This window comes from Dendrobates tinctorius, unplaced genomic scaffold (assembly GCF_039654945.1).
Source record: "Dendrobates tinctorius isolate UK_male_01 unplaced genomic scaffold, ASM3965494v1 ptg000060l, whole genome shotgun sequence".
NCBI lineage: Eukaryota > Metazoa > Chordata > Amphibia > Anura > Dendrobatidae > Dendrobates > Dendrobates tinctorius.
The window spans coordinates 24,451,985-24,478,624 of record NW_027361728.1 but is presented as its reverse complement, the minus strand read 5'-3'; the positions used below and the strand labels follow the sequence as shown (position 1 = coordinate 24,478,624).

General features: G+C 42.7%; 1 protein-coding gene across 1 annotated transcript in view; it reads right to left on the bottom strand.

The window, feature by feature from the left end:
• KCNMB3 (potassium calcium-activated channel subfamily M regulatory beta subunit 3) overlaps positions 1 to 26,640 on the bottom strand; it is a 43,086-nt gene that overhangs the window by 5,177 nt on the left and 11,269 nt on the right. Inside the window, exon 2 of the mRNA XM_073578799.1 lies at positions 2,082 to 2,277. Within this exon, the coding sequence (XP_073434900.1) occupies positions 2,082 to 2,277 (196 nt within the window). The remainder of the gene's footprint in view (positions 1 to 2,081; positions 2,278 to 26,640) is intronic.

The following is a 26,640-nucleotide window of genomic DNA, read 5'->3' as shown; positions in this document are numbered from 1 at the left end:
GGGAAGACAATAGCAAATTAAAAATATACAGCACTTCGGAATGTACAGGGTGGGCCATTTTATGGATACACCTAAATAAAATGGGAACATTTGGTGATAGCCACTTCCTGTTTGTGACACATTAGTATATGGGAGGGGGAAACTTTTCAAGATGGGTGGTGACCATGGTGGCCATTTTGAAGTCGGCCATTTTGGATCCAACTTTATTTTTTTCCAATGGGAAGAGGGTCATGTGACACATCAAACTTCTTGAGAATTTCACAAGAAAAACAATGGTGTGCTTGGTTTTAACGTAACTTTATTGTTTCATGAGTTATTTACAAGTTTATGACCACTTATAAAATGTGTTCAAAGTGCTGTCCATTGTGTTGGATTGTCAATGCAAGCCTCTTCTCCCACTCTTGACACACTGGTAGCAACACCGAAGAAGAAATGCTAGCCTAAGGGTGTCAGATTCCTAGTAGGAATGCTCAGACCTGACACCCATAATGTGGTGGTGCGCTATCTTGCTGGAAAAACTCAGGGAACGTGCCATCTTCAGTGAATAAAGAGGGCAACACATCATCATGTAGCAATTTCACATATCCAGTTGCACTGAGGTTTCCATTGATGAAGAATGGCCCCACTATCTTTGTACCCCATGTAACACACTATACCATCAATTATGGGTGTCAGGTATGAGCATTCCTACATGAACAGTTTTCTGGAAAGTGGATTGGTCATTGTGTGCCAGTTGAATGGCCACCAAGGTCTCCCGATCTGACCCCCTTAGACTTTTATCTTTGGGGATATCTGAAGGCAATTGTCTATGCTGTAAACATACGAGAAAATGTTTGGTCACAGGTGCTACACTTTTTTTTCTTTTTTGTGATTGTGTGATGATGAGAATTCATCCTTGTTCTTGGTTTTAGTCCTGTCTCGCTCACATACAGACCCCCGGTTGGACATTCAGTACATATAAGTGTGTACCCTACATTAGATGTAGTGCAGCTGAGAGTACCTGGGATCTTGTGGTCCTGATGTGAGTTGAGTATCTTTATCTTGACCATTTTCCTTATAAATGGACTGGTATTAATTTTTTTTTCTGGTTGCAGGGAAAATTCATCTTCACTCAGAATCACATTGCATTTGATAATAACGTGTATTTACAGGAGACTGGAACAGTAATGGCATGCAAAATGTCACCACAATGAGCAAATCTTTTCATGGCCAAGCTTGAAAGTGACTTTTTGTCCTCTTACCGTTTTTTCAGTTAGCCATTAAAAGGTATCAACTAGTGAGGGCTCACAAATGTTTATCCAAAACCAAACACAACTGAGTTGTCCAACTGTCCAGCATCTGAAAAAGAAAGACTTTCTCTATCCAGTCCGACTAGATAGAAAACAATGGGTTTGTTTTGTCATCAGTTTTCTCCTGCCATTTTGATTTTATGCTTGAAGAGAGAAAAGCATGATAAGAGGACACATGTGAACAAGCCCTACAGGGTTTTCCATGCATGCTGTTCCTATGGTTTTCTGGTCTGAAAGTAATTAGCTCAGTATCCACTTTATGTGTACCCAACTTTGCTGTATTATTTATCTTATGCATTTATCAGATGGTTCCAGTTAAAAGTTCACTTTCTAAAGGTACTGTCACACTTAGCGATGTACCAGTGATCCCGACCAGCGATATGACGTGGTCAGGATCGCTGGTGCATCGCTAAGTGGTCGCTAGTGAGCTGCCACACAGGCAGATCTCACCAGCGACATCGCAGGGGACGGGGGTCGCTACTTACCTGTCACACCAGGCGATCCTGCGTCCTCCCGCCCGGCTCCACGCTCGTCGCTCACCTCTCCACAGGAAGCCCAGCAGGAAGCTGACGACGAGAAACAGTCCTGGACATTCTCGCGCGATCAGCGATAACCAGCGGGGGAGCCGGTTGGAGGTAAGTATCAGACATAGCGATATCGCTAGCAATATCGCTATAACGTCACAAGTTATAGTGATATTGCTAGCGATATCGCTTAGTGTGACAGGCCCTTAATTCACATGATCAACCTGCTGTTCCCATTATCTCACTTCAATGTTTGCATGTTGCTCACCTGAGCATGAACGGTTTCAAAATTGCGATCCCAAGCAAAAAGAACATGAGGACAGAGAGCCCCATCATAGTGAACCCCAACAGCATTGCCCTGTCTTCACCAGCATTGGATACTTGTTTCTTCACTTTATCTGCAGCTCTCACCCCATCCGTGCTGCTCTCTTTTCTTTTTGCCTTGCCAGGTACAGGAGAAAAGGCTTCCCTTAAAACAGCAAAAATTCTAGTTATCAAGTGCACATTTTACTGTTTTTATATAAATATATTTCTATTTCTCTACATACATAAAAGGTAAAAGCATTTCATACAGTGTTAACCTTCCAAATATACAGTATGTTGTCCTAATCTAAAATGGAATCCTCCCAGATGAAGCTGCACACCGAGTCCAAATAACTGTATCTCCGTAAGAAGCCGGTGCAGCTCAACAAGGGGTACATGAACGGGCTGAAACAAATGCTTACTGGGTTGAAGCCAACTGGTATATGAAAAATCGTCCGAGTTTGATGCAGGTGATTCGGATGATTTTCGTCCATGTTGTCATCAGTGTGCGTTTTTCATGTCTGTGTGACATCCGTCTGGCATTCATTTTTATACAACCACATTTGAAGTGTACATGATTAAATACAGTTTCCTAGGTTAATAACAGCACTATATCCATAAAAATCAGATGCTACACAGGTAATCCATACAGGATGTGATTTTCTTTGCTCACCCATAGACTTGCATAGGTGCCCTGTGCCACTACAGTCTTTTACTGTTTCCCTGCACAATTACTTAAAGGGGCTCTCCAGGAATTTTATATTGATGGTCTATTCTTCGGATAGGTCATCAATATACAGTATACAGTGCCTTGCGAAAGTATTTGGCCCCATGGAACTTTTCAACCTTTCCCCACATATCATGCTTCAAACATAAAGATACCAAATGTAAATTTTTGGTGAAGAATCAACAACAAGTGGGACACAATTGTGAAGTTGAACAAAATTTATTGCTTATTCTAAATTTTTGTGGAAATTCAAAAACTGAAAAGTGGGGTGTGCAATATTATTCGGCCCCTTTAACTTAATACTTTGTTGCGCCACCTTTTGCTGCAATCACAGCTGCAAGTCGCTTGGGGTATGTCTCTATCAGTTTTGAAAATCGAGAGACTGAAATTCTTGCCCATTCTTCCTTGGCAAACAGCTCAAGCTCAGTGAGCTTGGATTGAGATCGTTTGTGAACAGCAGTTTTCAGCTCTTTCCACAGATTCTCGAATGGATTCAGGTCTGGACTTTGGCTTGGCCATCCTATCACCTGGATATGTTTATTTGTGAACCATTCCATTGTAGATTTTGCTTTATGTTTGGGATCATTATCTTGTTGGAAGACAAATCTCCGTGCCAGTCTCAGGTCTTTTGCAGACTCCAACAGGTTTTCTTCAAGAATGGTCCTGTATTTGGCTCCTTCCATCTTCCCATCAATTTTAACCATCTTCCCTGTCCCTGCTGAAGAAAAGCAGGCCCAAACCATGATGCTGCCACCACCATGTCTGACAGTGGGGATGGTGTGTTCAGGGTGATGAGCTGTGTTGCCTTTACGCCAAACATATCATTTGGCATTGTTGCCAAAAAGTTTGATTTTGGTTTCATCTGACCAGAGCACCTTCTTCCACATGTTTGGTGTGTCTCCCAGGTGGCTTGTGCAAAGTTTAAATGACTTTTTATGGATATCTTTGAGAAATGACTTTCTTCTTGCCACTCTTCTATAAAGGCCAGATTTGTGCAGTGTACGACTGATTGTTGTCCTATGGACAGACTGTCCCACCTCAGCTGTAGATCTCTGCCGTTCATCCAGAGTGATCATGGGCCTCTTGGCTGCATCTCTGATCAGTCTTCTCCTTGTTTGAGATGAAAGTTTAGAGGGATGGCCAGGTCTTGGTAGATTTGCAGTGGTATGCTACACCTTCCATTTCAATATGATCACTTGCACAGTGCTCCTTGGGATATTTAAAGTTTTGGAATCATTTTGTATCCAAATCAGGCTTTAAACTTCTCCACAACAGTATCACGGACCTGCCTGTTGTGTTCCTTGGTCTTCATGATGCTCTCTGTGCTTCAAACAGAACCCTGAGACTATCACAGAGCAGGTGTCCCGAAATACAGAGAAATACTTCCGGTACATAGTTCACCGGCACATGCGCACTAATGCTTTTCAGCTTTGCCCGCAGTTGGGCAAAGCATACTGCGCGTGCGTGAGTCCAGATTGCAATGCGCATGCGCGGAATATGGAGGACAAGTACAGAAATTCCCAGAAATATTGCGGACAGCGGCCAAGGAGGGGTTGAAGAAAGGAGCCCAAAGACTGCCCATCGGACCGGACACAAGTCATTTACATAGCCTGCTGAAATGAGGTGACAGATTCCCTTTAATAAACAGCGAAAATGACTTTAAGGAATTTTTCAAATTTAGTCAAACTTTCTCAAGGGGTGGAAATTAGATAAAATGATAACCGGTCAACTACTTGCTAAATCTACCTGCAATTCCAGTGTTGCTGCTCAGGTCCTCTATACCAGTCACTGTTAATTTGGCTGCCACATGTATCCAATTAGTGGCCCATGATGTGCATTGCTAAATGACATTGACTGCAGTGGTCATGGGTAGTAACTAGCACTGGGGTAGCAGCATTGGAACAACAAGTGGATTTAACAGGTGTGTATTGTTTTATTCCATTTACACTATTCCTTAGGCAAAGCTTGACCATATCTAAAAAAAAAAAAATATATATTAAGGGAGATGGCTCAGATATGAAGCAAATAGTTGGTATAAGTTCCAAAAGGGCACTGAAGTGTAGACCAGGCTCTCATGCTCTGGGCCAGGGCATTATATTGGGCCCATTATACTGTATGGAATACTACAGTATGTGGTGCCGATAATACTGTATTGAGGACTATGGGGTGTGTCTTTTATGTTGTTGTTTGTGTTATATTATTCTGCTTTATGATGCATATGATGATTTATTGATAGACTCTTTTATAGCATTTGAAACATTTGATCAGCTTTCTACATCAGTTATCTATGGATCACAGACAGGTCAGGTATGATTTTCGTCCTCTCTGATTCCTTTCTTTGTCGGAGAGCACTCCCATTCTGGGCTTTAGTGGTATTTAGGGGCATGTCAAATGTCAGTAAAAATTTTAGGTCGTCCTTGAATTTGAGTCCAGGTGTCATGATTTTTTTTCTAGAAGGTAGGCAACCCTGGTGCCAAGAAACCCCTTAACTAGAGGCACCTCAATTTGATTACAAATTTCGTTATATAAATAAGATAAGCAATGGATTACTCTGTCTCAAATATCTATGCTGAGGAGCAATTCTGGCTTTATAAACCAATAAATCAATTGCATCAGAGTGGATGCATATTTATTGTATATTTATAAATAGTAATGATACCGATGTACATGAGCCAAAACTTTTATTTTCCAGATTAAAAAATGTCATATAATATACTAGTTAATCTTTCATGGGTATGCATGCTGCACAGGTATTTTTTCCATGTGAACATACATTTTTTAGAGGAAATTCACACCTTTGCACAATGTACATCAAGGGTATGTTCACACAGATATTTTTTACATGGGTTTTAGAATAGATTCTGCTACAAAATCCTTATGAAAAGTCAGCTAAAAAAGTGCAAAAACTTTGAATAAGCTTCCCATACTTGTCAATGGGGGAAAAACATACAGTGCACGACATTTTTTCCACATAGAGAAAGAAAAAAAAAAAGAAGCAACATGTCAGTTCTTGGTGTTTATTTTTCAAAAAATATGTAGGCTGTGTGCACACGTCCGGAATTCCTGCATATTTTATGCGTTTTTGCCACGTTTTTTCGCAGTGAAAACACAGCATAAACACTGCAAAAACGCATAAAATAAGCAACCCATTGTATTCAATGGCATTCCGCACATGCTGTGCTAATGCTGCGCATTTTTCTGCGGCAAAATTGCATCGCGGCAAAATTGCATCGCGGAAAAATACGCAGCATGCCAATTCTTTGTGCGGAATGCATTGATCCTCTTACTTTCCGCATGTGGCTATGCCAACCATGCGCAAAGTAAGTGGAAAATGTGTGGATGGTACCCACGGTCTGGAGGTCTGTGCACCGTGTGCACGTAGCCTTACGCATTCGGAATTCTAGTGCATTTCCTGAGGCAGGGAGTTGCGGAATTCACATGGAAATTTGCGCAGTAATTCCGGACGTGTGAACATAGCCTTAAAGTTTTACTTCTGAATCAACTTAAGGGCAAAAAAAGCCTCACAAACAAAAAAAATGCCTAAAAAAATAAAAATCATACCTGTTTTTCAGCCAGAAAAGAACAAATAAAAAACTGTATGTAAACATAACCTCACACACATTGGATTCTGATAACACTGTTCAACATAGGTTTGGTAACATTGTATGCTGAATGCTGAACACGAAAATAACATTGAAAATACAAGATTGGTTACACAGGGAAAAAGGAAGAACATCGAGGTTCATGAGATTTTCTTTCATTAGAAGGAAAATGCATGTATACTGTATGCTTCACATACAACGTCTTTCTGTTTGTCTCTAGTATTCTTGGAGTTTCTCCTCTGATCATACAGCAGTAACCTGCTGACATTGCAGGACACCATTTACCTTCATAACACTTCTCAATGACTGCAATATCCTGATGAAAAGATTTGCCATGTTAGTCACTGGGAAGATATCTACTGTACATAGGAATAGAGAATATTGCAGCCCATTTTCTGCTCTGGAACTTTTGGGTTCTTCTAACATTTCTTAACTATTTGATACAATTTTGAAAGTCTTCCACGATTCTCATTCACTGTCCTTCATCCGACTCTCAAATTCCTCATCCTTTTGAAGTTGTCTGATCTAGGGACAAATAAATATTTTCTTCTTGATTTTCTCAGTGGTGATCCTTGGAAATAGCTGACACAAATAGACAAATGCATCACTGTTCCTGTCAAGAGTCTGTCCAAACTGTTTCATAAGTCAAAATGTAATATGTAGGAGTGGAAAGATGATTTTATCCAGAGTTACAAAGCGGCTGATACACTACATAAACCGTCCAGGTGTAAATGATAATCAATGAGGCCCTTCTTGTAATGATTTTAAGGAAACCTGTCAGTTGATTCATGCTTACCAAGGCATGGGCAGCATGAATTATAGCCTGCCTGCGTAAATGTGGCCGGGTATGTTGTTCTCTGAAATGTTGCATCGTTTCAGAGAAAAAATAATTTAAATATCCGGCTGCCCACCACCCCTGAGCATTTCAGAGAAAAACTTGCGTGTCCATAATATTTGCCTTATGTTGGAGGCATATGTCAGAAGGACTCACATTGTATACCTCCAACGGATGGCTCAAGTGTATCTAACTGTATAGTACTACGGTGTAATACATTGCCCATACAACCCTTTTTCCTTCTCCTGGCATAGACATCCTTCGACCATACAAATATGAGCATAGACTTTCTACCACCCTGAGACATCACATGCATTAAGAATGGCCAAAAAAGGCACATTTCCAATATAAATCTCTAGTTTAGTGAGATCTTGGGACATAGGGAGAAAGGGTGATTGCTTTTACTGACAACACATTGATGAGTACCATTTTGTATTTTGGTGCAACCCAATCTTTGGATCTAACACCCTGCCTTACTCCCTACTCAGCCTCAGCACAAGTATGTGCTTTGTGCACATAACCAACGCACATGGCAAACTCTTTAGAACATCAGTGCATGCCCCAAGCCAGTCAATACCACTGCACCCAAAACACTCAGTGACTATAGATCTTTGCACAAGGTATGGAGCACCAGTGCATGTAGATGGAACAGAAGTCTTTTTTGTCTGTGGACTTTATAAAATGGTGTTCTATCTGCAGACTTCTTTGGCTCAACATCACACTGCCCAAAACAGCAGCTTTCTAAAATGATCCATATCTGAGAAGACATACAGGTGTCCAGAGAGAGCATCCCAATTGTCTCTAGCAACGTTGCATGCACCAGCCACTGCTGCCCTTGGTTTTTATCTGGACCTTGTGTCATGACCTCTATGCGAACACAGTGCAGAACCTGACATGGCTGTCCACCCGGTCAGCACCAGGCACAAAAGTTGCAATCATCCTTCTTGCTCCACCCAGCTACACAACTCACAGGATCTTCATCCTACAGTTGGGCCAGGCATTTTGTTTATATTGCTTGCCTCGTGCAGGGGTCTTTGTCCTGCTCTGCCACCATTTATCCTGACACATAATGAGGTGAACAAGAGTTAGGAAATGCCTAGATTGAGTATAACTTGGCACGGTGGATGGCTTTTACTCTTTTTTTTTATCAAAATAGTGTTAACTAAGTACCCTATGTTATTTACATGTGCTATTACTAATTGTGGCAAGGCACAGATCTGGCCAAGGTTACAAAAGAATTTCTGCAGTACTCAAGGTTCCTAAGAGCACAGTGGCCTCCATAATCCTTAAATGGATGAAGTTTGGGACCACCAGAAGTCTTACTAGACCTGGCCATCCATCCAAACTGAGCAATCGTGGGAGAAGAGCCTTGGTGAGAGAGGTAAAGAAGAACCCCAAGATCACTGTGGCTGAGCTCCACATATGCCGTAGGGAGATGCGAGAAAGTTCCACAAAGTCAACTATCACTGCAGTCCTCCACCAGTCGGGCCTTTATGGCAGAGTGGCCCGACAGAAGCCTCTCCTCAGTGCCAGACATATGAAAGCCCGCATAAAGTTTGCTAAAAAACACATGAAGGACTCCCAGACTATGAGAAATAAGATTATCTGGTCTGATGAGACGAAGATAGAATTTATTGGTGAAACTTCTAAGCGTTATATGTGGAGAAAACCAGGCACTGCTCATCACCTGCCCAATACAATCCCAACAGTGAAACATGGTGGTGACAGCATCATGCTATGGGGGTGTTTTTCAGCTGCAGGGACAGGACAACTGGTTGCAATTGAAGGAAACATGAATGTGGCAAAGTACAGAGATATCCTGGATGAAAACCTCTTCCAGAGTGCTCTGGACCTCAGACTTGGCCGAAGGTTCACCTTCCAACAAGACAATAACACTAAGCACACAGCTAAAATAACAAAGGAGTGGCTTCAGAACAACTCTGTGACCATTCTTGACTGGCACAGCCAGAGCCCTGACCTAAACCCTAAAACCTAAATTGAGCATCTCTGGAGATAGCTGAAAATGTCTGTCCACCAACTTAACTATCCAACCTGACGGAACTGGAGAGTATCTGCAATGAAGAATGGCAGAGGATCCCCAATTCCAGGTGTGAAAACCTTGTTGCATCATTCCCAAGAATACTCATGGCTGTACTAGCTCAAAAGGGTGCTTCTAGGGGTGTGGCTTAGCTGTGATGGAGTGAAGAAGCTGCTTCCTAGTGCTCCTGGGACAGGGAGAATACACTTCACTTTAACTCACCCACAGGGTCCATGTGTGCTTCCAGAAGAGGGGGAACTGGTTCCAGCAAAACTCCGGTCCCTTCTACAAAGAAACAGCACTGACCCGCATGTTACAGAGCAGTATGCCAAAGGGGAAGCCAGCAACAGCCTCAGCAATGGCGTCCAGCACTGTGAGATCACGAGGTATGTCAGAGGAGAAGTCTGTGGGGAGTCAGGGAAGGAGTGCTCGGGTCTCACCTGGGGAGGGTGACTCAACCCCCCACCAAAGCCCAGATTCAGTGCACACCAAGAATGCAGCAGACCAGGGAGATAAAGCTGGTGGACATTGGCAGAGAGAGACCCAGGCAGAAGGCAATGCCACATTACACTGCAGCCCCATCCATGCAGTCTCCCAGTCTGACTTCCACAGCCTGCAGGAGCTGATCAAAGCCCTTCCTACTAAAGCAGACATAGACTCCCTGATAGCTAGGATAGAAGCTTCACAGGAAAGGGCAGTTTCAGCCCTTAGAAATTATATGGACACACTATCTGCTTGCACGGCCTCAGTTGAGGAGGCTACAGCGTCACTATCTGAAAGGCTGTCTTCTCTGGAGCAGGAGCTCTCATCATCACAGGCTCATATGCAGGACATGATGCTGTTGCTGGATGACCAGAAGAATCGTGGTCAACGCAATAACGTGCGCCTCAAAGGTATAACTGAGAGAGTCACCATGGATACCTTATCTCGAAAAGTCACGGCCATCTTTAACCAAATTACGCAAAGAGCGCCAGAGACTCCTTTTGTGTTTGACAGAATCCATAGAGTCACACGTCAGGGGCCACCTTCCAGCGCAAACCCCAGAGATGTTCTGTGCAGAAAAAAAATGATTTTTTTATTTTCACGTCTCAGCGTTATAAACTTCTGTGAAGCACTTAGGGGTTCAAAGTGCTCACCAGATGTCTAGATAAGTTCCTTGGAAGGTCTAGTTTCCAAAATGGGGTCACTTGTGGGGGGTTTCTACTGTTTAGGCACATCAGCGGCTCTGCAAACGTAACGACAACCGCAGACCATTCCATCAAAGTCTGCATTTCAAAACATCACTACTTCCATTCCGAGACCTGACGTGTGCCCAAACAATGGTTCCCCCCCACATATGGGGTACCAGCGTACTCAGGACAAACTGTACAACAAATTTTGGAGTGCAATTTCTCCTGTAACCCTTGTGAAAATAAAAAATTGCGAGTTAAAAAAATCATTTTTTGAGGAAAAAAATGTTTTTTTATTTTCACAGCTTTGCGTTATAAACTTCTGTGAAGCACTTGGGGGTTCAAAGTGCTCACCACACATCTAGATAAGTTCCTTGGGGGGGTCTAGTTTCCAAAATGGGGTCATTTGTGGGGGTTTTCCACAGTTTAGGTACATCAGAGGCTCTGCAAATGTAACATGACACCCGCAGACCATTCCATCAAGTCGGCATTTCAAAACGTCACTACTTCCCTTTCAAGACCCCCACATGAGCCCAAACAGTGGTTCCCCCCCACATATGGGGTACCAGTGTACTCAGGACAAACTGGACAACAACTTTTGGGGTCCAATTTATCCTGTTAGCCTTGTGAAAATAAAAAATTGCGGACTAAAATATAATTTTTTGAGGAAAAAAAAATATTTGTTATTTTCACGGCTCTGCGTTATAAACTTCTGTGAAGCACCTGGGGGTTCAAAGTGCTCACTATGCATCTAGATAAGTTCCTTAGGGGGTCTAGTTTCCAAAATGGGGTCATTTGTGGGGGAGCTCCACAGTTTAGGCACACAGGGGTTCTCCAAACACGACATGGTGTCCGCTAATGATTGAAGCTAATTTTCATTTCAAAAAGTCAAATGGCGCTCCTTCCCTTCTGAGCCCTGCCGTATGCCCAAACAGTGGTTCCCCCCACATATGGGGTACCAGCATGCTCAGGACAAACTGGACAACTTTTGTGGTACAATTTCTCCTGTTAGCCATGTGAAAACAAAAAATAAGAAAAAAAAATTTTTATTTTCACTGCTCTGCGTTATAAACTTTTGTGAAGCACTTGGGGGTTCAAAGTGCTCACCACACATCTAGATAAGTTCCTTAAAGGGGTTGTCCGGGCTTTTCACATAATCTCAGTACATATCTGGGCTGCAGAATTATGACAAGTAATTTACTTTCTGTCACTAGTTTGCACGGTTTTCTAGATATTCTGAACAGAACATCCAAGGGGGGGTGTTATGGCATTGAAATGAGAACTAGTCATAACCTCCTACTCTACTCCAAACATGCCCTCTATAGCAACAACCCCACCCTCCATAGCTACAGGCCCTCCCTGTCCACATGAAGCAGCCCTCACACAGTAACGAATTCTTCCCCTCCAGCAGCCTCACTGCAGAGAGCAGAGAGCTGCTCCTCCCCCAGACACACACTGAACAGTTATCTATGGAAAGTGAAACTAGTGAGGAGGGAAAATCGTCCTGTATTCTGGGCCACTCCATGATTACAATACATAACTCATTATCAGTAATTCCTTCCCTCACTGTCCCAGGCTGCTGGCAGCAGTGAGAACAGACTGTGTGATGGCCAGTGATGGGGGTCTGCAGCTTCTAATCTGCACAGGGGATGGCAGTCATTGATGTAATCTGTTGTGTGACAAAGCCTCTGCTGTGTGAATGAGACCGCTCTGTGTCACTGATGTCTTCACACAGCAGCAGATTTGGTGCAGTGTATGTGCGAAGCTCCACCAAACTCCCAGCAAACTCCAGTGACCAGCACCACCCACTGCCCACTCATTGGCTGGCAGTAAACTGCACCAGCACTCATCTTTATCATTATTCCAGCATTGGAAAGAACACAGCAGTTATCCTGTATTTGTGAAAGCAGCACAATACATACATACACCCCCCAACACTTCACACTGTTACAGGCTGCTCCCATCAGTATTTGTGTCATTAGAGACACAGTGCTCACAGTGCTTTTCCCTCCTCCTCACTAGTTTCACTTTCCATAGTTCAGTGTGTGTCTGGGGGAGGAGCAGCTGCTCTCTGCACTGAGGCTGCTGGAGGGGAAGAATTCGTTACTGTGTGATGAGGGCTGCTTCATGTGGACGGGGAGGGCCTGTAGCTATGTAGGGTGGGGTTGTTGCTATAGAGGGCATGTTTGGAGTAGAGTAGGAGGTTACGACTAGTTCTCATTTCAATGCCATAACACACCCCCCTTGGACGTTCCGTTCAGAATATCTAGAAAACCGTGCAAACTAGTGACAGAAAGTAAATTACTTATTGTCATAATTCTGCAGCCCAGATATGTACTGAGATTATGTGAAAAGCCTGGACAACCCCTTTAAGGGGTCTAGTTTCCAAAATGGTGTCACTTGTGGGGGATTTTCTCTGTTTAGGCACACAGGGGCTCTACAAACGCGACATGGAGTCCGATAACGATTGGAGCTAATTTTCCATTCAAAAAGTCAAAAGTCCTTCCCTTCCGGTCCCTGCCGTGCGCCCAAACAGTGGTTTATGACCACATATGAGATATCGGTGTACTCAAGAGAAATTGCCCAACAAATTTTAGGATCCATTTTATCATGTTGCCCATGGGAAAATGAAAAAACTGAGGCTAAAAGAAAATTTTTGTGAAAAAAAAGTGCTTTTTTTTACGGATCAATTTGTGAAGCACCTGGGGGTTTAAAGTGATCACTATGCATCTAAATATGTTCCTTGGGGGGTCTAGTTTCCAAAATGGCTTCACTTGTGGGGGAGCTCCAATGTTTAGGCACACAGGGGCTCTCCAAACACAACATAGCAACCGCTAAATATTCCAGCATATTTTCGATTCAAAAAGTCAAATGGCGCTCCTTCTCTTCTGAGCCCTGCCGTGTACCCAAACTGTGGTTTATTGCCCAACAAATTTCAGGATCCATTTTATCCTGTTGCCCATGTGAAAATGAAAAAATTGATGCAAAAAGAACAATTTTGTTGGAAAAATTAAAATGTCCATTTTTTCCTTCCACGTTGCTTTAGTTCCTGTGAAGCACCTGAAGGGTTAATAATCTTCTTGAATGTAGTTTTGAGTAGCTTAAGGGGTGCAGTTTTTAGAATGGTGTCACTTTTGGGTATTTTCTGCCATATAGACCTCTCAAAATGACTTCAAATGTGAGGTGGTCCCTAAAAAAAATGGTTTAGTAAATTTTGTTGTAAAAATGAGAAATCCCTGCTCAACTTTTAACCCTTATAACTTCCTAACAAAAAAAAAATTTTGTTTACAAAATTGTGCTGATGTAAAGTAGACATGTGGGAAATGTTATTTAGTAACTATTTTGTGTCACATAACTCTCTGGTTTAACAGAATAAAAATTCAAAATTTGAAAATTGCAAAATGTTTGCCAAATTTCTGATTTTTTCACAAATAAACGCAAAAATTATCACCCTAAATTTACCACTAGCATGAATCCCAATATGTCACGAAATAACAATCGCTAGGATCCATTGAAGCGTTCCAGAGTTATTGCCTCATAAAGGGACACTGGTCAGAATTGCAAAAAATGGCCTGGTCATTAAGGTCAAAATAGGCTTGGTCATGAAGGGGTTAAGTCTATTAACTTAACTCATCATGCTAAATCCCGGAATGTCCCATCAATCCTCTTATCCACTGATGCCGAGAAGGCATTTGATAGGGTCAATTGGGTTTTCATGGAAGAAACCCTCATTCACCTGGGTCTGGGAACAAGGATGCTCCAGTGGATCCTGTCTCTATATTCAGTCCCTTCTGCCAGGGTCCGGGTGAACGATGCACTTTCAGATCCGTTTTATATTTATAATGGCACACGACAGGGATGCCCTCTGTCCCCCCTCATTTTCATCCTCACCCTTGAACCCTTTCTTAGACATGTTAGAGACAACCCCAATATCTTGGGTATTCAAGCACTTCAAAACACTTATAAAGTAGCAGCATAAGCTGATGACCTTTTCTTCGTTACCTCACCTAAAATCTCCCTGCCTAACCTAATGAATGAATTCAGAACATATGCCCAATTGTCTAATTTCAAGATTAATTTTTCAAAATCCAAGGCGCTTAACATTAATTCTTCCCCGGAACTTGTAAGATCTTTACAGAAGTCCTTCAGTTTCAAATGGGCTACCCAACACCTGAAATATTTAGGAGTAAGACTATCTGCAGACATCAATTCTCTATATCGATGGAACTTCCCTAGTCTTTTAACATCTATTCAAGCATACTATGATAGGTGGTCCAAGATATCCTTCACCTGGTTTGGCAGATGCCAAATTTTTAAGATGAACATATTACCGAGGGTCCTGTATATTCTACAGGCTCTCCCTATCAAGATCCCTGATAACTTTTTTAGAAAATTAGGGTACATTCAAGTCTCGTTATATGGGGAAAAAAATCTGCTAGACTAAAGAGGGAGGTTCTCTGCAGACCCAAGAAGTTGGGGGGGAGTGGGGCTTCCAGACCTAAAAATGTATCACTTGACAGGCCACCTAGCTAGAATGATAGACTGGTACAGAAATGGTCACCATAAGGCATGGGTTCAAATAGAACAAAGCTTTTGTCTGACCCCATTGAAGACCCTCCTGTTGGTTTTACTTTCGGCCCCAGAGCAAATCAAATCCCATCCGACTATTGGATCCACTTTAAAATACTGCAATACAGCACTAGTCCATTTACATTTACTCCCAGAGGCTTCTCCTCTCACTCCGGTGTTGAGTCATTCTAAATTTGTCCCTAGCCGCTCGGACTCCATTTTTCGTTTGTGGATAGATTCGCGGATGGATAGAGTAGAAAACTGGGGAGAGGGAGCCTCCTGGCCTTCTCTGGGTGACCTTACCACCAAAACAGATCCAATACCCCTGGGCAGTTGGAGTTGTTTGCAACTTACCTACTTTTTCAGCAGTCTTCCCCCTAAAAGTTCATTTAGAGGACCCTAAACCCAATTTGAGCTTTTATGTAATAGCCCGGGCCCAATCAGACACACCTTAGCTAAAACCTACTCTGTGTTGATGGACCCCCGGAGCCAGTCGCCCCCTTCTTTCCTTGCGCAGTGGGAGAGAGATTTAAATATTTCTTTTACGGATGATCAGAGAACTCAAATTTTTACCCTTGTACAGTGTGCCTCGATTAGCTCTAGGTTCCAGGAGGCTGGCTGTAAGATTTTGTCCAGATGGTACAGAGTACCCTTAAGGTTGCACACCATATTTCCAGAAATTGACCCCAACTGCGGAGGTGTGGAAGGGCAGAGGGCACAAACTTTCATATTTTCTCGCAATGTGATGTTTTGCAATCATTTTGGACAGGGGTGTGGGAAATTATTTGTCGGGTTACGGGCTGTTCCGAAAAGTTGACTCCGGCTCTGATACTACTCCAACATAATGAAATCCCTCTCCGGATCTATAAATCCTCTTTGTTGAAATTTTTGATCATGGCTCTGAGGGCTTGCATCCCGGAGAGATGGAAGAGTCCCTCTCCTCCAACCATAACTCAGTGTATCGCAAAAGTCAATGAAATTATGTATATGGAGGACCTCACCTCATCCATACATGAATCATGCCCAAAGATTTGGGCTACTTGGCTTGGATGGATGGATTTTCGAAGCTCTATTGAATATTGTGATCTAATGCTGGAGGCAAACCCCCTAGGGTTAACTGAAAACATCAGGTTGAGTGGTGGACTTGGTCAGGTGGGTACTCCTTCCCTTTCCCCCTCGTTTTTTCCTTCACTCCTCCTTTTTTTTTTTTTTTTTTTTTTGCCTCGCTTGGTTCCGTTACTTATTTCCCCAACTCTCTTTTTTCGCTTCAACTGCTCTCTTTCTTCTTCCTCTGCTCTGTCTTTTCTTTCCTATACTGTTTGTTAAAAGTTAAAAAATGAAAGATCCTCCGAATTGACCTCTACTACCGCGTCCCCGGATGTTAAGGACTCGTGGACGATTGTCTTGGTCGGGAGTTAAGTTGTATTTCTTGTATTCATCTACTTGTCTGGTTTCAATTATTATGTTAACCTGGATTTTGTTGTAAGTCTTTAAATAAAAAATTATAAAAAAGGGTGCTTCTACTCAATACTGAGCAAAGGGTCTGAATACTTATGACCATGTGATATTTCAGTTTTTCTTTTTTAATAAATTGCGAAAAAAGGTTTACATTTTTGGGTCTTTTCAGTCAAGATGGGGTGCCGAGTGTACATTAATGAGGGGAAAAAAATGAACTTTTTTGAATTTACCAAATGGCTGCAATGAAACAAAATGTGAAAACTTTAAAGGGGTTTGAATACTCTCCATACCCACTGTATATGCACATTTTATAAATAAAAGTTATCCTGAAGATTAATACCAATGATATATGCTAAGTATTTCAAATACAAGTGTAAAAAATATCTAAGCCTGTGTAAATAATTGCATTGACCAACATTAGATATTTCCATATAATGAGCAAATAGAGACGAATAATAGGGTCATGTGAAAAAAGCCACAAGACAAAATATGCAACTGAATATGCTATTTGGTAATTGAATATAATAATGAATAATGATGATCTCTTACTATGAGTATAAGTTTAGCAATTATCTCAGTTTTAGAAGTAGAAAGTGTGCCTATTAGTGATGATTGATCGTGCTTGGTGTTATCCGGGCATGCTCGCGTGCTAACCGAGTATCTTCGGGGTGCTCGAATACTATGTTCGAGTCCCCACGGCTGCATTTCTTGCGGCTGATCGACACCCACAACACATGCATGGATTTCCTGTTTGTTAGCCAATCACTGCATGTTTTTCGGCTGTTGAACAGCCGTGAGACATGCAGCTGCAAGAACTTGAACATATTATTCGAGCACACGGAAGACATTCGGTTAGCCCACGAGCATGCCCAGATAGCACCTTATCCGAGCACCTTGACTTATTACTAGTACCTATGTAAACGTAGCTATGAGTGCAACAAATGAGGTTTTGTCATATGGAAGATAATTTAAAACATGTCAACAAAATATTTTGCTACTTCCAAGTACACAACACAAATTATAACCTAAACTATACCCAAGAAACCTGACATTTCATTCATCTACGCAGTTTCCTTCTAACGTATAGTAATAATAAGGCTGGTTTTAGAGTGGTCCATCTCACCTCATGTATCGTCTGCGGCTCCCTTGTAGAGTAGTCTGGATGGGCACACTGAATGACTGCCTCTGTGCCACTGGTGCCAACCACATCCGTTCTCTGAACAATGCCATCAAAACAGAGCAAGCAACACGTACAAGTAGCTAAATCCATGTCCTGACCTTCAGTTCTGCGTAATTCCCATTGCAGCTCCAACATGTAACCACTAGAGACTTCTGCAAGTACTAACCGGTTTTCATCCTAGCACATTTCAGATAAATATTCTTGAGCACAAAAGTACAAAGTAGATTAACAACTTCTTAGGTGCCAAAGAAGAGTTTGTCTCTTGTGAAGTTATCATCAGGCATCTAATTAATGCTTGTGTCATTCGAAAGCATATTTTATCACTTGGGTCCTTCTACATCAACCATTGACGTGTTTCTATAGAAACACTTATTCCCCTGGGAAGTTTTTGTGTCTCAAGAGCTCAGTGCCGACTGTAAGGGAAGGACCTAACTTCTTGTACAGCTGCCTCATGTACCGTGTCATAGAAATCACATATGTCAGAGCTTCAGTTCTAGGTAACATATACAATTAGGGAGAAGCTCATGTGTAAGCATAGAATAAACTGGAGAAATATGATCATAAACCTAGGAAAATATATGCATGGTAAAGAGGTAACACCGAGATGGCAATTTATTCATATATTAGTAGAAAAATACAAAGCAAAGTTCTGAGAAAATATGTTCCAGGATTATTTAGTGAAAAATACAAGTACCGTAATTACTAGAGCAGACACCAACAAGGGACCTGACAGCACCTTTCTATTATCTCATCGCTTAAGGCGAGAGTATTAATGAAAAGCAAGAAACACCAGCTCGTTTCCACAGAGGGGACAAATCCAAGCTTTTTGTACTCTTATATAAATGTGCTTGCTAGGTTCCTCTTAATAAATACCATTTTCTGTGAACCCGAGTATTGTGTCTGCCATGCTTACCCACCAATACCACCATCTTCGCACAAGGTGACTAAAAGAGAAAAAGGCTTTTCTCGTGAGTATTTTGGTAGTCAGACCCCTGGGGTATACAGCTTAGCACAGAAAATTCCAGTCCTTCTGTAGACATTTGCAACAAAGTGTTGAGAAATGAGCAGAAATGCAAACAATCCAATGTATGTACCGGTCTCCTTGTGATGATACAGAAGAATAATACTGGCTTTACTTTGACAAGTCTTACTTTTGCTTTCTGGATAAGATTATACTGAGAAAAAATATTGGCTATATCGCTCACTGTGCAATGATGAAATCTGTCTTTCATGTGCGATGGGTGACGTTTCAAATACTGCTGACTGCCAGAAAATAAGTGCAAGAAAAATAGTTGATTAGCACATCAAAAAAAAATTAACATCTTCAAAGTTTACTCCATATATTTTAAAAAAATTAAATCCACATGTTGGTGATAGGCAAAACACTCTTTTGTGATTCTGGCACTGAGTGCCCCCCAAGCCATAGAGAATGCTAAGGGCGCAGACAGTGACAAAAACGCGTAAGGCCTCTTTCAGACATCCAGTGTCAGGGGTCCGGCGGCCTGCGGCGAATAGCCGGGCCGCCGGATCCGGCCTGCAGCGGTGACACCGGATGTACATGCGTCCCCTGATGCGGCTTGGAGGACATTTAAAGGAGCCGCAGCACCGGGGGTCGAGAGAGCCAGCCGGAGAGAGATCGGGAGGCGAGAGAGCAGCCAGAGAGACAGCGGGGGACAAGAGAGCAGCCAAAGAGACAGCGGGGGACGAGAGAGCAGCCGAAGAGAGAGCGGGGGACCAGAGAACAGCCGAAGAGAGAGCGGGGGACGAGAGAGCAGCCAGAGAGACAGCGGGGGACGAGAGAGCAGCCAGAGAGACAGAGGGGGACGAGAGAGCCAGCCAAAGAAAGGTATGGAGCGTATGGAGAGAGAAGGGGAGGGGGAGAGAGAGAGAGAGAAGGGGAGGGGGAGAGAGAGAGAGAGATGCGCGCCGGGCACTTGTGGGGTTAAAACTCATAGTGCCCGGGCATGCGCAGTTGAAAAAGCCGGTCCGGCGCTGCAAAAAAACGTTGCAGCCAACGTTTTTTGCAGACGCCGGACGGCGCATGTTTGCCGTATCCGGCAAAACCCGGAGGCGCCGCATGTCCATCCGGCATGATGCGGCGATCATTATATTCTATGTGAAAAAACTGGATCCAATTCCGGATCCGGTTTACACAAATTTCGCCGCATCATGCCGGATTTAAAAAAACGGATGTGTGAAAGTAGCCTAAGAGTGTTTTTTCTATCACCAACATGTGGATTTTAATTTCTTGATGTATATGGAGTAAAATTTGAAGATTTTATCCATTTTTTTTATCTGCCGATCAACTTTATTTTTTTTTAGTAGATAAACTATCTTCTTATCGAACAGATCACTTTACTAACCTCCCAATTTTTTTTATCAGCTTTGCACTAGTCGTACAGGTGGTTCCCTGGCAGTTCTCCGCCCGCTGACAGTGACGCTGGTATAGGCAGAGACATGTCAGTCACTGTCAGCGAGTGGGGAAAGCTGACCGAACCCCAATTTCTTTAACCTTATCTATGAATGGATGATAGAACATGGCTTCTCAAACTTTTTCTTACTTGGACCTCATCAGACAGACCAAGAAAAGGTCCAAGAACTACTTGACAGGCCCAGATGTTAACAGGGCCAGCCATCTAAAATTGAAAATATCTCTCAATACCTCACGATAGCCTGCCTGGGGCAGCGCAGAATACTGTAAAACACATGCGCCAGATTTATTTTCAGATCATTGGCTCTCTACTCTTTCCTGATGCACATGCACATTATAGAGCTGTGATTGCAGGATAGATAGGAGCCAAGCAAGACCAGGAACAATGATCAGACTGCACTGAACTGCGTGCTTGAGATCTCCCCAGAGAGGCTCAATGATACTGAGGTCAGGAGACTGAGATGGCCACTCCAGAACCTTCACTTTGTTCTGCTGTATCTAATGACAGGTCAACTTAGCCTTGTGATTTGGATCATTGTCATGTTGGAACGTCCAAGTACGTCCCATGTGCAGCTTCTGGGCTGATGATTACAAATTTGCCTCCAGTATTTGCTGATAATGTGCTGCATTCATCTTTCCTTCAACTTTGACCAAGTTTCCTGTGCCTTTGTAGCTCACACATCCCCAAAACATCAGCGATCCACCTCCATGCTTTACAATAGGAATGGTGTTCCTTTCATCATAGGCCTTGTTGACCTCTCTCCAAATGTAACGTTTATGGTTGTGGCCAAAAAGTTTAATTTTGATCTCATCACTCCAAATTATCTTGTTCCAGAAGTTTTGAGGCTTGTCTCTGTGCTGTTTTGCATATTGTAGGCGAGAGATAGTTTGTGGCATTTGCGCAGTAATGGCTTTCTTCTGGCGACTCGATCATGCAGCCCATTTTTCTTCAAGTGCTTCCTTATTGTGCATCTTGAAACAGCCACACCACTAGTTTTCAGACAGTCCAGTAGTTCATTTTAGTTGATGTTATTTGTAGGTTTTCATTTGCATCCCGAACAATTTTCCTGGCAGTTGTGGACGACATTTTTGTTGGTTTACCTGACCGTGGTTTTGTTTTTACAGAGCCCCTGCTTTTCCATTTGTTAATCACAGTTTGAACGCTGCTGACTGGCATTATCAATTCCTTGGATATCTTTTTGTATCCCTTTTCTGTTTTATACAGTTCAACTACCTTTTCCTGTAGAGCCGCTGACAATTCTTTGGCTTTCCCCATAACTCACAATCCAGAAACGTCAGTGGCTGGATAAAAAATGCAAGAGTCTGTCTGGATTATAGAAACTCACTCAGCCTTTATTGCACACACACTGATTACAAGCAAACAGGTCACAGGTCAGGATGTTACCTTTAGTAGCCATTCAAATCCTTTTGTGTCAACTTCTGTGCATATTATCAGGACAAAATCACCAGGGTATGTGAACTTTACATCAGGGTCATTTGGATGTTTTGGGTTGTCATTATGATTTAAAAAGAGAAAACACAGTAGTTTGACAATAAATGGCTTCACCCAACCACGAACCATGTGGTGAAAAAGTTTTGGTGTTATCATTCATATTCTCTAAAAAAAAAGCCAAGAAAGCAAAAATTCTGCCGGGGTATGTAACCTTTTGAGCACAACTGCACATAACTGGCATCTGCCTGTAACTACAGCGGTCAAAGAGTGCTCTGATTGCATAGTTTAAGCACGTAAATGCAGCTGTCATCCTCTGGCATTTAAATGACATCAGTGCTGAGGTGTGTGTTCATTGTCTTCCACCGCACATGACTACAGATGGATTGCTAAGGCAGCTTGGGGTGTGTTGAAGTTCCATGTTGCCACCATCTTTGTCTTTTTCTAAAGTCCAGCCTGTGGATGGACTTCATAAGAGAACAACTTTTTCATCATGTACAAAATATTACAAAATATTAGCGGCTCCCATCAGTCCCTCCGTAACGTGATTGCAGGGTAATCTTGGTACCCTTGCAAAACTTAGCCACAGGCTGAGCTTCATAGGATACTGTGATTTTCACTCAGTAAAAATGTAAAAAATAATCATATGTGGTATTATTGCATTCGTAAAAGTCTTATCTATAAAAATATTAAATCAATTAACTTTATTGGTATACGTCATAAAGAGAAAAAAATTGAAACCTCAGAATTACAATGTTTTCGTCCGCACAACAGCATAAAAAAATGCTAAGAAGCAATCAAATTGTCGTATCTACCCCAAAATTGTATCAAAAACATCAGCTAACATACATAAAACAAGCTTTCACAAAACTCCATTGATGTGGCGAAACAAGCAAAAAAATTTTTTTTTTTTTACAAATTTCCCAAAAAAATTTTCACAACTTAAATTAAAAAAAATATATACTGTCCTTAAAAATCATATTGCTAGGTAAATTTTTTAGCACAATGAATGCTGTAAAAACAAAACCCAAAAATATAATTGAGGAATTGCATTTTTGGGTGCAATTTTTCTGCACTTGGAATTTTTTCACTGTTTTCCAGTACATTTGCAAAGAAAATGGGGTCATTTAATACTGCATCTCGTCCCTTGAAAAATAAGCCCTCATAAGGCTACAGCCATAGAATAGTTATGATTCTTGAAAGAAGGGGAGGAAGAAAATGAAAGTGCAAAAATGGAAAATTTTTGTCATCAATGGCTGGGCGAAGTTACTGGATATTGGCAGGAACTTGAACATGCTGTCATACACGCCGATCCAGAGTATCTCAAACATGCTCAATGGGTAACATGTCCGGTGAGTATGCGAGACATGCAAGAGCTTCACACAGCCATTGAAGAGGAGTGGACCAACATTCCACAGACCACAATCAACAACCTGATCAACTCTATCTGAAGGAGATGTGTTGCACTGTGTGAGGCAAATGGTGGTCACACCCGATATTAACTGGTTTTCTGACCTCCCCCCAATACTGTAAAACTGCACATTTTAGGCTGTGTGCCCACGTAGCGATTTTTAAGCGTTTTTGCCGCGATTTTCGGCGCGAAAACGTTCAAAAATCGTGTACAGAACGCCCCCCATGCATTCCTATGGCATTCCGCACATGCTGTGCTAATGCTGCGTTTTTTTCCGTGGCGGAATAGCATTGAGGAAAAAATCGCAGCATGCTCATTCTTTTGCGCAGAATCGCAAACAATTGCCGCGATTCCGCACCCATAAGAATGCATAAGAATCGCTTACTTCCCGCATGTGGCTATGCCCACCATGCGGGAAGTTAAGCGTCTCATGTGCGGTTGGTACCCACGGTGTGGAGGAGAGGAGACTGTCCTCCAGGCCCTGGGTACCATACCCCTGTAAAAAAAAAGAATAAAAAATAAAAAATCGGGGTATATTTACCTTCCGGCGTCCCGCGCTGCATTCCCGGCCTCAGCGTTCCCAGTAATGCCTTGCGGCAAGGCCCTGTAATGACGTAGTCTCGCGCGACTCTAGCGGTCTCGCGAGATCGCTATAGTAACGCGAGACTACGTCATCACAGGTCTCGCAAGGCATCGCTGGGAACGCTGAGGCCCGGGAATGCAGCGCGGGACGCCGGTAGGTAAATATACCCCGATTTTTTATTTTTTTTTAGCATTTTAACATTCTATCTTTTACTATTGATGCCGCATAGGCAGCCTCAATAGTAAAAACCTGGTCACACTTGTCAAACACTATGTTTGACGAGTGTGACCAACCTGCCAATCACTTTCCAAGCGATGCTTCAAATCGCTTGGAAAGTGCTTGAATATCGCACGCGAAAATCGCGGCAAAATCGCGATCATAATCACGGTAAAATCGCGTTGAAATCGCGCGGAAAAAAACGCGCGTTTTCTGGGAAGTAGTCCGGTTTTTAGTGAGCGTTTTAAAACGCTACGTGGGCACATAGCCTTAGAGTTGCTTTTTATTGCGGCCACCCTAAGGCACACATGTGCAATAGTAATGCTGTCTAATCAGCATCTAGATATGACACACCGGTGAGAAGGATGGATTATCTGGGCTAAGATTTAGACAAATTAGTGAACAATATTTGAGTGATAAAGGCCTTTGTGTACATAAAGTCTTATATCTTTGCGTTCAGCTCATGAAAAATGGGAGCAAAAACAAAAGTGTTGTGATTATATATTTGTTCAGTGTATATAATCACTTGGTGTAAAGTACATAGCGAATAAAGGACCATTATTATCAGAATATTAAGGCTACAATGGAGCTATGCTCTGCTTTCTGTGGTTACAATGGAGTTGTACTTAGAGACCGCTTAACATCATGAAAATTTAAAAACGTGAAAAGGTTGGCACATACACTTACGGTATGTGTCTCGTGCTGTTGTGAAGTACAGTATTCAGATGTACGGGACATCTTGTTCTCAAAGACACCATTTTTGTGCTTGCGACGCCATTTTGTTGTTTACCAGATAAATTTTGTAACTAGGGAATGTCACGGTCACGTGTGTCTGGACGCAGCGAGTACCGCAAGACGAACCCATAAGACACCCGTGACCCTGGATACAGCGCCTCCAGTGGGGCGAATTTAAATAATAAAACGTGCAGCTGGAAACCCCGCCTCCAGTAAGGCGAATTTAAATAATAAAGGGGAACCTGGGTAACATTAACAATGGTGGGCCCTGCAATAGGGAATAGGGAAGTGGAGATCTCCTGCACTCCTATCGTTCCCTATGCCGGTTCCGCACCGGGCGACGCACAGGAACCTAAAAACCCTAGCTCGCCCTGAACCTAAACTCTCACTAGGGAATTGGTTGGTGCGGTAACTAATCCCACCACTGCACTAAACACACAAGGAAAGATGACAATACAGGGGAAACACCACTTAGCTTTGCTCTGTTGCGTACGCTCCTAGCAACAGAGCCCACCATCTGTGTGCATCTTCTCCACCCAGATCCATCACCATAACTGGATCCTTCACCATAGTGCAGCCTTGGAGCAGAGTCCTCCACCAGTTGCAGCTGTCCAGTAACAGAATCCCAAAGATGAGTTCAGCTCCTGCCCAAAAAGTCAAGCATGCTTGAGTCCAGCTCTTAGCAACCAAATCCCGAATGCTGAGTGCAACTCTCTCCATAGTCGTCACTCCACCAAGCCATGCAAGCACTTCCTGCCAACACCATAAACTGTGACTCCACCATGCCATGCCAGCCCTTCTTGCAGACCACCTAGTTGCCACTCGTCCCCTCTGGCTGGGCTGCGCAGGACTCATGTTCAGCTCCTTCCTCACCCAGGCTTGCTTCCCAAATGACGAACACAATATCACCCACAGTCATCAAACACACCTGAACTCTTTTAAAGAACCTCAGACCTGATTTATAATTACGTGCACTAAACCAAAGAAACTAAAGTGCACTACCACTCACCACCACTGGGGCAACTTAGAATGAACGACACCACGTGTAATAATTCTAATGGCCACCGGGGGCAATCACATCACTTTGGCACCAAGCCAAAGGAAACAAAATTCACTTATCCATTTAATCTGTCAGATCCATGCTGGATCATGACAGGGGAAAGTTCACGGTTGTAATAAAACCAGACTGTTTCAGTCCGAACAAGATATAAGACATGAGACCCTGATGAATGTGCTATTGTTCTATTCTCTACATCACGTAGCTAGGGACATGAATGTAGTTTCCGGTTTTCTTGCAATACTATTGGCTTATAAAGTAAATGTGTTACGATGGTGCTATTGGTAGCTGTATACTTTGCATAATTAAGCAAAATACTATAAAAAAGGTGACATAATAAACAGGGTTAGTGATCTGCCTTGATCCTCCCATACAGAGACACACGCCTCCGTCTGGTCATTCTCAGTTGCTAACAACGCCCTGTGGATTAATTTGGAAATCACTTGGTCAACCGTGAAGGGTCACTTGATCCTCCCTCAATAGCTCCCTCGGCAGCTGGCTGCCCAACGTGAGGCCCCCAAACAGGGACGCCTCTGCCCCCAGAGGACAACAAGACAAAGGACCCTCGGCCGGACACAGGCACTGAAAAAATTGGGACTGATCATCCCCCACGACAACCAGTTGGCAGCTATACTGTACAGACTGACCGTTTGGTGTGGTTTTTCCTGTGTCTGTTGCTGCAGAAAGGATCTGAGGTTTGTCCTTGATGGTGGGGTGATTCTTGGGTGGAATCATATAAAGGTGCAGTCCCATTGGGGGCCCAGTGTTCGAACCGTACCTCATAAGGGACGGACACCCCAGATTGACCAGTGATTGTGTTTCTCTTTATAGTCAAAATATCCAGAAATCCTGATTACTGTTAGCATCAGGCGTGGTGAGGTGAACGAAGATTGGGTAGGATACGTAACTCAGGAATATATATAAATATACAGTTGTGGCCAAAAGTATTGACACCCCTGCAATTCTGTCAGATAATACTCAGTTTCTTCCTGAAAATGATTGTAAACACAAATTCTTTGGTATTATTATCTTCATTTAATTTGTCTTATATGAAAAAACACAA